General features: G+C 39.0%; 1 protein-coding gene across 16 annotated transcripts in view; it reads right to left on the bottom strand.

Moving 5' to 3' along the window:
- The window catches only part of phldb1b (pleckstrin homology-like domain, family B, member 1b), a 75,996-nt gene that overhangs the window by 33,258 nt on the left and 29,454 nt on the right, over positions 1-13,284 (bottom strand). For 15 of the 16 annotated variants that reach the window (XM_059514623.1, XM_059514616.1, XM_059514627.1 and 12 more), the window contains 2 exons: positions 12,581-12,706; positions 6,997-8,498 (listed from right to left, as the gene is read on the bottom strand). In XM_059514623.1, coding sequence (XP_059370606.1) covers positions 6,997-8,498; positions 12,581-12,706 — 1,628 coding nt within the window. Of the gene's footprint in view, positions 1-6,996; positions 8,499-10,641; positions 10,874-12,580; positions 12,707-13,284 lie in introns of those variants that run through there. The other variant, XM_059514630.1, reaches the window with a different exon arrangement.

The following is a 13,284-nucleotide window of genomic DNA, read 5'->3' as shown; positions in this document are numbered from 1 at the left end:
AGGCTACTCTCATTAGTAGGTCCCCTCAGGGAAAGGAAATAGTTTAAGATCAGGGTGGCACACCCTGAGTTTTAAAAGCGCTCTGAAGCACACAGAGGCTGAGGGAACTGTAGGAGGGAGTCTAATCATTTGATCTGCTTCAATCCAGGCCTTTTGAGCCTCTGATCCTGGAGTTTACAGCCAGGCTTGATGAGTGTTTCCAATCAAAGCCAGTGCTACCTGAACCCTTCTAAAGCAATATGTTGCTTCTTTGTGCTGTAAAAGCAGCCCTAATACAACACATGAAGGAATACGTTAACACTCAAGTCATGGAACAACATATTAAATACCTAGATGAGCAATATATGACAGAATGCATCAGTCTAATACATGTAAAAGTACAATATTAGTAATTAAGCACTAGTTACATATACTTTTATATGCACAGTACAACTAACTCAAATAAAAGTATGTATTGAAAACCACACACTCACCCTCACTGGGACATGTTAAAAGTAGCACACTAGTCAGAGTCCTGTGGTTCTCTCAGATGTTTCCCCATTGAGTAGCTCTCCAGAACTCACACACACGCTGAGATGAACAAATAAAGCCCCTAGTCCCTCCTCCTCCAACTCTCTCTCTCTCACACACTCATACATACACATACACTCCATTTTCTGAAACATAATGGTACATAAATCGATCACATCTAGCTCATTTCTCTGCTGGTGGCTGCTGTTAATGATGATATGATTCAATGTCCTCAAAGGATTATTGAAATGGGTGTCTTGTTTTTTCTATCAAGGCTTTGAAACATGCGAGAGGGGAGGCCCAGTAATGAACAGCAATAATTTGACAGCAATGAACAGACCTAGCTCTCTGTTTACAAATCTCCCCACTTTGCTAGGAGTTTTTGGTGAGCATGTATTCTTGAAGGCACATGTCTCATTCATGTATGTCCATTTCAGGAAAACAGCAAAGGTTACACTCACACTGCTCTGCAAAGTGGCCAATTCTGAGTTTTTACACTCAAATCTAGTCAAAGAACATCACAACCTTCCTAATCTGGCATGAGGTTCAAATTTCAGTAGTATAATTTCATAAATTCATATAAAATTCACTGTAATATATATATACATATATGTATATATATATATATATATATATTCATTATAAAAACTCAGAAGTTCCATTCTAAACCTCTGAATTATCATTAATTAACATAATTCTCCATTGTCTAGTAACTTTTAGTTTTATTTTCTGTCATTGTTCAAAGCCAGTGATCAATAATGTAGATCCAATAAATGTCTAACAACAACAATAATAGTAATAATAATAATATATGTACATTAAATAAATATTTGATATAATAAATATAATTGATAAATAAATAAAAAAAGAACATAAATAGGAAATAAATATGAAACTTTTCAGTTCTGTTACACTGAATAAGAAAAAGATGAAGAAAAATGAAAATTCCTGCCCTTTAAGTGGCCTGGTTAGGAATTTAAAAGTGCCAGATTCACACAGTACCATCAAACACACACACAAAAAGCAAATCTGCGTCAACTGTTAAATGAAAACCTCTCCACAGTGAAAATGTCTCAGGTATTGAACATAGACAGACATTAGTGACACTAGAAGTCCAAATAACTGATAGATGGCATTTAGATAAACATTCCGGCTCTTTCATTTCCGCTCTCTTATTTTTATGCATTCCAACCACACATGGACCAATCAGAGCTCAGGAGACACGGACTTTGCCTCCTGATCTCAGCTCTTACATTCCACTGTCTTCCCTCTGTCTGGAATGACACACACACAGCTCCTCAAATCCTTTTTCATCGCCTCTCAAACCCCCTGCCATGTAAGAGGCTCTCTCCTGCTCCTCCTGACCGTTTTTGTCTCCAAATGTGTGCCGGGGTCACTGGGCCAATCTCACTGCTGTGACGTGCCCGGATTGTTTGAATACCTTTAACCAGACAGTCTTCAACTGCTTCTGTTCTGAGCATCCAAAGCAAACAACCAAGAAATATTCAAATGTGCACTGTCAGCACTGTCACATGTCTATTTGCATATATTTGCCATTAAATAAAATTAATATACAAATATTTAAATATACAATTATATTACAAATTATATTAACTATAAAAAACACATTCACACACACACTTTGACCTGAAATGTGTAATTTCTGTGCATAAAATGAATTGCAAAATCTGCCATTGGTTGAACAGATAGTCCTGCCTCAAACTCTTGCCACTAGTTAAGCCAATATAATTTACACGATCACTCACATTTTATTGTGAAATTAAACTTATTTATTAAACCTATAACCTATATATCTTATAGATACAGCTAGAAAAAATTAAATTAAAAACAATGTGCACAGAGGAATGAAGAATTCAAAGCTTGCCTGCAGAAAACCCACAGGGTGAAAAATATATTTTCAAGCACAGACTACAGACTAAACCAAGCTCACTAGCATTAAGCCCTCCAGTAAACATCCTGGGATGACACTTCTGTTGCTGAAATATGTTATATTTCAAACAAAAACAACTGCTTTCATAATGTCTTTGAAAAGCAGCACATCACCACAAACCAAGTCAACAGGACCAAATGCAGCATGATGGGAACCTCTAGTTTCACATGGACTTTGAGGAAAAACAGCCTACATTTTTGGAATAGAAAAAGAAATGTCTAGACACACACAGCTGTGAAATATGGGAAACTTGCTTGACCCTCGCAATAAAGATCCAGAGTCCAAAAAAAAGGCCTTGGGGAAAATTAAAGTTTTTGTCCTCAAGAAAAACACCCAAAAGATACAATTTTGTTAGTATGTACTTGTCCCTGTTTCTGAAAGCAAACATAAAGGTCTAGTTGTGAAAGCTAAAAGAGGGAACTCATACATGAGTGTTGCATAGAACAGTAGCATATAATTCACATTAGGGATGCATTATCCTGTGCAACCAAAGACAGAAAACAGCACCCCTCCTACAGGCCTTCAGATACCTGGCAAAAGAACAAGACATAAATAGTGGCTTATATTAGACCTTGCCTGTTATCTGTAAAATTGTAGTAAAAAGGTGAGGACATAGAGTGGCCTTTGACCTCTTATTTTTTATCGGTTTGGCTCATTGTGTCATTTCATGGTTAAGTTTAGATCATCGAGATGCAGCAGAGGACAGAACCAACCGTCACTTCTGTGAATCCCTTGGCAAACTTTGGAACAGTAATAGTTTCATTGCCAGCTCTTCTCAAAAACACCAGGGAGAAGGGTCTCTGCTCAAGGGCAGAAGAAGAATTTGAATTTTATCTCACACATTTATATTTCTCTGCTACACTGTAAAAAATATCCCCTATCCAACATTGGCAATACTTGTATACAAAGTCATACTCACAAGGACAAAACACCATAAGGAAAACACGCTAGAAATGCATACTAACTAAATAACATTAAAATACATTACAAATGACAAAAATGGGAAGAAACAAAATTCACTTTCATTTGATCTCCTTAAATGTACAAATTAAAGGAATAGTTCACCCCAAAATTAAAATTGTCATCATTTGTTGTCTTTTTTAAATCTTTATGAGCTTCTTTCTTATGCTGACCATAAAAGAAGATATTTTGAAGAGCGCTGGTAATCAAACAACTGATGATTCCTATTGACTTACATAGTATTTATTTTCCTATGGAAGTGAATGGGGACCAACAACTGTTTGGTTCTTCTCACTGTTTGTGTTCAACATAAGAAAGAAACTTATAAAGATGAAAATTTTCATTTTGGGGTGAACTATTCCTTTAAGGTTGGAAACGTGAGATGATCTGTGTAATTAAGTTTAATACGTTAGTGTTCGTTCAAATCTCTTATGTTAAGTATGAACAATAGCAACAATGATACTTGCACAACTAATAAAACCTCAAGTCTTTATCTGAATAATGGAAATCAAGCACCACAAGTGACTGTCATGTAGTTATCAAATGCCAGTATCTATGTTTCTATCTTTCAGGATTTCTGAGTCACCTGTGCAAATATCAAACAGATCTTTCTGAGAAACCTTGAATATTGCTTTATATTGCTTTATATAATAAGATGAGGTGTTGCTAAGAGCACTCAGTGTTGTTCTTCACTGTCTTGATTACAAGAGCCGGGTCAGAATAACTAAAGTCTGCACTGACCCAGATAATCATCACCACAGAAAGTCAGTTAACTGTCTCTTTTTCTCAAATACTCTCTCTCTCTCTCTCTCTCTCTCTCTCTCTCTCTCTCTGTTGTTGAGAGGAGAATCAGTATTAATCCGTCCCAGAGCAGATAACTCATTTTACACTGATCTGCAAGAAAACAGGAAACAAACACATTAAACCAGCAACAAAATGCTCTGATTCTAATGATAGAATGATTCTAATTGCACTCTACTGGGTCAAAATGAATTACATTAGATACCTCTTGTCTCTTCCTGCCTCTCTATCTGTTACAAACACACATAGTTATGTTTCTGTATAATGTTGCCACTGAAAGTGGATATATTTAGTGTGCTAATCCACAAGAGCATTGGGCCAGATGCTTGTCATGCAGACCTCTTGTGTCCCCTGTGCAGATATCTGCCCTCCCAACAACGTGCGTGTGGTTACATCTTCATAGTAGAACAGGTTTCCATTAATCTGACTGACTCCCTGCAACCTAGAAGCATTCCAGTTCATTTAAAGGGGTTATAATAACTGTTTTTTTTTTATCTTTTATTATCATTATCATTATTATTTATAATGATAAATGATGTCAGCAAGGTTCATTGCATGAAGAAGAATCGTAAATATTCTTTATGAGATAACGAATTATAAAATTTCATGATATTTCCCCTTTTAAAAATCGTACTTAAACAGAGTACTTCCTCAAGGACACGTCTGCTTTAATGTGTAGCAAATGTCAGTTTTAATGGAGTAATGGAAATGTGATGTCATCGTGGGAGCTCTCAGTAAAAAAAAAACAAAAAAAAAAACGAGGTCATCTATAGCAGGGCTGGCATCAGTGTGGCACTCGAGCTGACTGACAGAATGGTTTTCTAGTGACTGACGCCTTATGCCAAGTGTGTGTGTGTGCCAACAAGGCTGTATCTAAGGTAACCATGTGTGCCTCTGGAGCCTTGTGGCAGTTTAGGGATGATAAATTATGCACTGCAGACTGGACTGGCTCACACTCACTCAACTGTACATCCATAAAATGAAGAAATACACTTTCAAACTTTTGATATTCACAGTTTGCTGAGTGGTGAGTTCTGATTACATTCTAAATAAGTTAGACCTCTTTTTTTTTATCAAGAAAACCCTTTTTGTTTAGTCACATCTGACTATGTGTAAACTATAGTGCATCAAGAACAAAGTGGAATATGTAGACATTTATAACAGAACTCATGTAAATATTTTTTACTGTTTCTCTGAGGACCACTTATAACGTTATCAAGATTTTTACATAAAAAACATAATTTAGAATAGCTATTTTCTGTCCAGTTTTGACCCCCTCATCAGATCGCTCTGTTTGAATAGGCGCAGCAGATTGTAGACTACTTTTATGATTGGCTTATAGTTATGTATGTTTGACAGAGTACACAGATGGACACCGCTGTGTTTTAGGTTAAAAATGCATAAACACTCATATCAAATGTAATAACAGACAAAGCAATAGCGACCATGTAATAAAAACAGTTAATCATTGCGTTCTATACCGTGCAATGTTACGTGAAGTTTTGCCTGACCTCTTCTGTATGACAGTCAGCTGGCAAAAAAATCAAAACCAGTACTCCCTGGAGCACATTTCAGCTTGTCATGCTAGGCAGTGTCCCGCTCCTTCTCAGCAGGAGCCAAGGGGCAGTCAAATGAACACAACGTGGCTTATCTGCACGTCAGATGCATCACACTGTTGTAATTGAAATTCAGCCACCAGACCCTGTCAAAATACCAGTTCACAGGAAAGGCACTTTCCGATAATGAGTGATGTAATGGCTGACAGTCAGAAAATTGAAAAGAACATCTGATCTTTCTTCACAGAGCAAACATTATTTGCTATTTACACTTGATATTTTGCAAATATTTCAGAACAAGGTCTGAATCAAAGGTCATTTCTCGTTTGTCTAATTTTGTACTTGGAGATCAGCACATTTGTGAGGATGAGGTCATTGGCACTTTGAGCACATTTCATCAGCAAAGAGCCAAATAAAGCACACTAGGAGCATACTAGAACTGTGCATGCTAAGCAAATAGCATACTACAGATACTCTCAGTTGGGAGTGTTGGAGCATAACTTTGTACGCTCAATTAGATTACCTCCTTTTCTGAGAGCAATAAACAACCACAATGGGTAATTACAAGGAAAGCGGACAAGAGCTGTTTCAGACACAAACACATATAAAACTTCACAGGGGCCTTTGTCTCAGTGGCTTCATTCTGGGCTGCAAACTGGACCAAGATGTCTACTGTTCCCTCCCACCTCTCAGTAAAAGAGACAACAAACAATGGGGTTGCCATGGTAAAATCAGAGCCCTCTTCCTCAGCACGACAGTGGATTAGTCAGTGTGTCAGTTCTGCCTGAGACGTGCAGTTGCATTTTCCAAATACCCTGCATTCTCACCAAAAGCACAATTGCTAATGCTTGCTCGGTTTGTTAAGATTAGATTTAGCCATTGGTGTACACTGAGGAGCTTTCCTGGAAAATATTAACTGTAGAAACTTGCAATTTACATATCATCGGAAGACATGCAGAGGCAGCACTCTACATGACATGTACAAAAAGAGACAGGGAGTACTTTTTAGAAGGATTCTTTATACTAGGATGTGGCTTTCAAGTGGGCATTGCATACAAATGATTTTAGATATTTCCCCAGAGCTAACTGCACTTTACTTTGGTCTTGAAGTGGTTTTTAGTGGATACATGAAGTCAGCTTTCTGGTAAATCCTACTTGGTTTGATATTTTGTTATATAAATGCATGTATTTTTAAGGGTGCCACTGCACCTCACTCACCAGCCTCTCCATTTCTTGCTCTCTGAGTCGCTCTTCTCTTTGGCGCCGGTGGTACTCCAGAAGGTCATCCTCATTGTCGCTGATCTCTGTGATGCTATTTTTGCGCTCCCTCATGCCAGGGTGAGGCATCCGAAGGTCCCTGTGGCCTGCTGACATCTTTCTGTGGCTCCTAGGACTTGATCGTGGTGATGAACCAGGCAGTGAACCCAGGCTGAATGCAGAAGACAGCGAGTTCCCAAAACTGCCTTTCTGTCCACTGCCTTCCCCCATCAGTCCAGAGGTGGGTGAAGGACTACGAGCACGCACCCCACGAGGGCTAAATGGCTCCTCTGTAGGAGACCCTGCTTTCCTCCTGAGTCTGGGACTCTCTGGCACCATTCTTGGGGATGGACTCTCTGGAGTCCGCAGGGTTCCCGGTAGAGCTCCGGGGAGCACAGGAACCCCCCTGCGAGCTATAGAGGGGCTAAGAGGAGGAAGCTCCCTCATGCTACTCCCTTCAAGGTTCCTGCGGGCCAGCCGCGGACTTTCTGGAGGCTGCAATGTGCGAGGATGTGGGTGTGGAGGTCCACCCTGAATGATGTGGACAATGGGGTCCAAGGGGGGCTGGAAAGATCGCGAGGGTGGGGAGAGTTGGTTAGATGGGCTAGAGGTCAAGGAGCGATCTGACTGAGGCTGTTCCCTGAAAGGACTTGAGGGCCGATCCTGGAGAACAATGGCAGTTTTGGTTCTAGGACTAGAGGGCGAAGAGGATGGGGATGCGGTGGAGAATTTGGGGGTCAGTCTGGGACTACCTGGAACTGGAACCCGACTGACAGATGGGTGATCAGTCGGAGCAGTAAAGATTGAGACTGAGGGCAGAATGTGAGTCTGTATGGGGCTGTCTGGGGTTTTAGCCATCGAGCTGTCTTGGTTCAACCCCCTACGACTTGGCTTTGGGCTCGGCGGTGCTTCTAAAAGAGCCTTTCGCTGGAGTCTGGGACTCTCAGGCACCTTTGGCCCACTGTTGCCACAGGAATAGCTTGGCAGTATGGTCCGTGGCTGAGGTATTGGTGGCTGGCTAGTGTAATTGTAACTAGAAGACCTCACTGGCACAGGAGGAAGCATGTGAAGCTGGTTCTGACAACCACTTGGAGATGGACTGGCATAGCTGCCACTGCTGGCAGCAGATGGGGATGAGAGAGGAGAGAAAGGAGGAGAGGTATTCTCATAACTGGAGCCCACGGACATAGCACCAGGGCTTGTTGGGAGTGAGAGAAGGAAGCGCCCCCCACCATTTAACATGGGGGACAAGGGAGACTGAGATATGGGCTGACCAGAGGGCTTCTTTGACTCAGAGGAAGAGGGCTGAGGGTCATCCATGACTAATGAGTCCATAATGTCCTGAAGGTCCTTCTCAATGGAACTGACGATGGCACTTTGATCAGGGCGCACGCTCTCGTTGGAGACCAAGTTAGATTTTGGTGCTCTTGATGAGTGGTTCCCATTGACCAGGTTCTCAGAATCTGAAAGAAAAGATAACAGTCATAAGCCTTTGCCATATACAAAAATCTAAATACATATCTTTTAGAACAGCTAAGGTGTAGCTTTAATTAATTAATTAACAAATCTTTCTTCTGAATCAGTCGAAATAGTTAACAAAACCAATCTGAATGATTGGTTCACATATAAGATTGAAAGGATTTTTAGTCAACAACAGTCTTTTTTCAAAATAATAGACAAGCTGATAATGAGTAGTCAGACAGTTTTTAAGAATTTTACTGATTGGGGCAAAAAGTATGTCACTTTAGTCTTATAACAGAATTGTTGAAATGATAATGAAAGAGTTGGTTTTCAATAAACAGCTTTTATAGAAGCTTTTTTGAATTTATTATTGTTTCGTATACAGTAAACCCTAATAATATTAAGGTCTAAAATCACTTAAACTTAATATAAAACCTAAAGTTAAGCCACCATGTGTGCTTTCATATATCTTTAATTGACCATTAATGCAATGTCACGATGATAGGGACCATGTGATGACAACTTCATGATTTAAAAAAAATAAATAAATAAATCCTGGACTGGTTAACTGTAAAAATTTGAAAAAAACAGATTCCCAATAATGGTTCAGAATTCCCATCACTAACCAGCTGAGCCCAACAGAGTGCTGAAAACAGGAAGAGCACTTACGAGTAAGTGGATGCATTTGGCTTCTTCACCCCACCTAACCCCAACTATTATCCTCAGTTCTACACCTTAGCTTTTAATGCAAGAACCTGCAGCTCTTTTGGCACTGCAGAGATGCATTTAATCCATTAGCCCCTTTAACAGCCTCCAAGTTTAACACTGCTGCCAAACCCACAGAAGATGAATGCTGAAGTAGAAATAGTGGTTACCAAATGGAAATTCAGAGAGAAAGTCTGCCAGGCTCCAGCCTGAGAGGATAAACGTCAAATGAATATGTGCTCATTTACCTAAATCAGAGAGCCCCGCTGGTAATTCAATCTCTCTCTCAGACAACTGACCATCTTCAATGTAAATGGTTCATCTGCTGAGACAGACCGTCAAAGTAAGAATGGTCATTATCTAAACCAGTGGTTTTCAAACTGGGGTCCGGGAAACCCCAGGGGGCTGCAAGTGTGAGCTAGGGGGCTGTAAGTTAATATTATTGTAATAATTTCTGTAAATCTGCTTTGGAACTATTTTTACAGTGAAAAACAATTCAGTTCAAATAAATGTAAATTCAAAATAAAATTTTATTGAAAATACTTATCCTCAAGTTTAAACATATAACATTAGTCTAATAGTGGAAGGTTCAACTTAATAAAAAAATATTATTCATTTGCTTTGGTTTTAGCAGAATTCCAATACTAAAGCCAATTAGTTGATTTTGAACACAAGATGTTTTGGAATATGATGCTAATTATGTTTCTCAGACAGTGTACATGGGCCTGTTTACATGAAATACAAAGCTGATTTTATATTTAAGGAAAGGTGCAATTATCATATTTGGAGGGCCTTGGCATCACAAAAGTTTGATAACTTCTGGTCTAATCCATACAAAAAATGCCGAAATAATACCCAAGTTATGATTTGCCCCCTCAGTTCATCAGAACATTATAACTTTCCATATGTAAACGATTTAACACTGCATCAAACTTATTTGGTACTATACATACATAAGGCATAAGTAATATATAATCATATACATAAGATTCTGAGTCAGTCACAGAACTGATTTCGCAACATCCAAAACTTGATCAATCTTGCTTTTGCCAGTTCAGTGTTTGCGTTTCTATGCCACAAATCTCTCCTGATTACAAAACTCTCTCTGTTCCAACTCCTCACAATTTCAAATAATGCATAAAACACATCCCCCTTTCCAAGTGTTTTTTTTTTTTTTTTTTATAGTCATCGTGGTGTAGAAATAAGTCAGAGCAGCTGACGATGCCTCATGCTCAATTTTCCATTTAAATCCCAGTGAAAAACAAAAGGTTTAAAGAAAGCACAATCACATTGATACAATTGATTATTGAGAAAGATCTTTCATGTGACAAAATTATACATGCCAACTTGACAAGTAGCGACTATACAAGAATACATATGTTACATACAGTATGTCCGTATACATACACATATACAGCCTATATAACGATCGGTACTTACAGATGAGAACACGCCTGTGGAAACGCTAAGCCGCTGCGCTTGGTTTATAACCCATAACCGACCTCAGTATCAAAAGTAAGGCTCCCGCATTCCGGTTCTAGAACTAGGCCAGCTCCACCGGCCACACGGTACTCAGGCAGGAGTATAAAACGCCGAAGATGAGATATTCCTGCCGGGCTTGGTGAGCCTGGCGCCGCTACACCATCGCTGAGGCCCCCTCCCTCCCCTGTCCACGGTGCTGATGTGACTGACTACTGGCTGCACGGGGCGGAGCCTACATTCTTAAAGCGACAGTGCACATTTTGAAGATAAATTCACATGGACACTCATGTGACTGTGAGTTTAAATAAGAAATTGTTTCTTTGATTCTCAAAATATTTTATATGAGAATTTCTTAACTGGCAGCTGATGCAGTAATTAATATCTAATATGATATAATATGATATAATATATTTTAGTTGCCAGGTAATAAGTGGGATAATGTAGACAGACACACCAATAACAGCACATCTGTTAATATATCGTACACTTCTCTGAATAATACAAAAATATAATCAAGTACATCAAGCAGCCCTGCTGTGTGGGAACAAGGCAGCCGGATATTGGGAGAGTATGAGGGGAACAGATAGGAGGGGATTGGTGGTGAAATAAATATAGATATTGTAAAAGATACCACTCAACTTTAAATAAGCAGAGCATGGCCAACAAAGCTGCCTGGACTGGAAGAGAGAAGGATGAGGAAATAGCTCTGGCACAGGGAACGTGTGAAGGGGGGTATCTTTTCCTCTATGAATCTGTCTATAAACAAATATCAGTTTCCAAAAGCACATGGACAGCTTTATATACATGGCTTATGTGCAAGTGCTGAGATCATGCATCTTAAATGGATAGCCCACCTTAAAATGAAAAATCTTCTTAAGGTATTTTGAAGAATGTTGATAACTGGGCAGTTGCTGGCAGCCATTGACTTCCATAGTATACTTTTCCATACTATGGAAGTCAACAGCTACCAGCTACTGTTTGGAACAACTTTAGGGTTAATAAGAGTTTTCATTTGTGGGTAAACTTTCCCTTTAAAGTGTATGTATCTAAGCTCTCTGTAAAGGCATGTCCATAACGCTCTCCATGTAATTTTGGCATCTGGAATTGGTTAAAAGACTTAAAGATTTATAGAGTCTGAAAAAAACAATTATTATTTGCATTGTAGTTTTAGATCATTAAAGCACTGGGAAAATAAGAAACAAATATATATATATATATATATATATTGAACAGGAATGCAGCGGGTTTGTTGTTTGCAAAAAGAATGTCTTTCATGGTGGAGAGAATTTATTACCAGCTCAGAAAATAAACTGCACCAGCTGTGTTTATATGCATTTCTTGTCCTTTTTTTTGCCACACAACAGGAAAAGTCAGGAAAACAACTCAATACATATTGTAAAAGTACTCTGTTAAACACTGGCTGCTGTGTAGCACTGTGAGTAGGAGTGCTCTGTCAGGAGACCCACAGGAATGAGCTCCTCATAAAAGTTGCATGGTCCAACTCAGGACCCAGACAGGCTTGCATTGCTAACAGTAAATGCAGTAAGGTCCAGCTGAAAGCCACTACCAGTGCTACTAAAACAAACCTTGCCATTCAGGCATGTGGCCATTTGTAAATGTGCATCTGTTTCTTATAGCACTTACACAAGAAATACTGCTTGTTTGTTTATTTTTAAACATGATATATACATAAAAGACATCAATATGCAACCGAGTGTGTAATATCACAAATGCTCTTCTGTATTGTGATTTCGAAAATAAGCTTTTGAGGTTCTACAGGAATGTGTTTTGCACACAAATGACATCGTGCACAACACAGCCTTTGAGTGTGTTGTGGTAAGCGTTGGATAATTCATGCCGCAGTTGAGGTGTGTTCTCCTGTGGGATATTACATTACCTGTGTAGGCCCAGTTTTTCACACTGGCTGTTTGTCCTCCCTCAGGCATCATGCGTTTCATTCGGAAAGCCTCCTCTGGATGGTTGAAACGGAAAAAGGCAGATTGGCCGAAACACAGCATACAGCCTGCACACAAAGCAAAACCACTTTTAATGAAGCTGAGAGTGAAAATGCATCAAACATATGCCTGAAGAAGTATTTCAAATGATCTTGACTAGGATCCTGCCAGTTTTAGAGCAGTTTCGTACCACTGTGTGAGAGGTACGGAGGGGGAAAGGAATTTTTGACCCCATTTTACATGAACAAGCAGAAACATCTCACACTGTGGTGTCGGATCAGACTCCCGGCTTGCTGAGTGAGGGGAAAAAAGACAAGCCAAACGCTGTTAGTGCAGCCTGTAAAAGTCAACATCAGATCTAAATTAACTACTTATTTTGCAAATTCTTGTTTTCCTGGACTTACAGTGAATGATATCTTTATAATCATGCAGCCGTATGTCATATATAGATCATTTTAAACAAATAAATAAATTTTCAATAATTCAGATCAAGTCTTGCCCTATTATATTGGCATTTTTATATATAAAAAGTATTTGTGAATTAAAAAGTGAGTATTTATATTGGATATTTATTCAAGCATGCTAAAAATGTACTTAATCTACAAATTTGTTTATCATAATATATAAAGCATATATAAAGAAAAGA

Source organism: Carassius carassius, chromosome 28, assembly GCF_963082965.1.
Source record: "Carassius carassius chromosome 28, fCarCar2.1, whole genome shotgun sequence".
NCBI lineage: Eukaryota > Metazoa > Chordata > Actinopteri > Cypriniformes > Cyprinidae > Carassius > Carassius carassius.
Note: the sequence above shows the minus strand (reverse complement) of the source record. Positions and strands in the feature narration are given on the sequence as shown.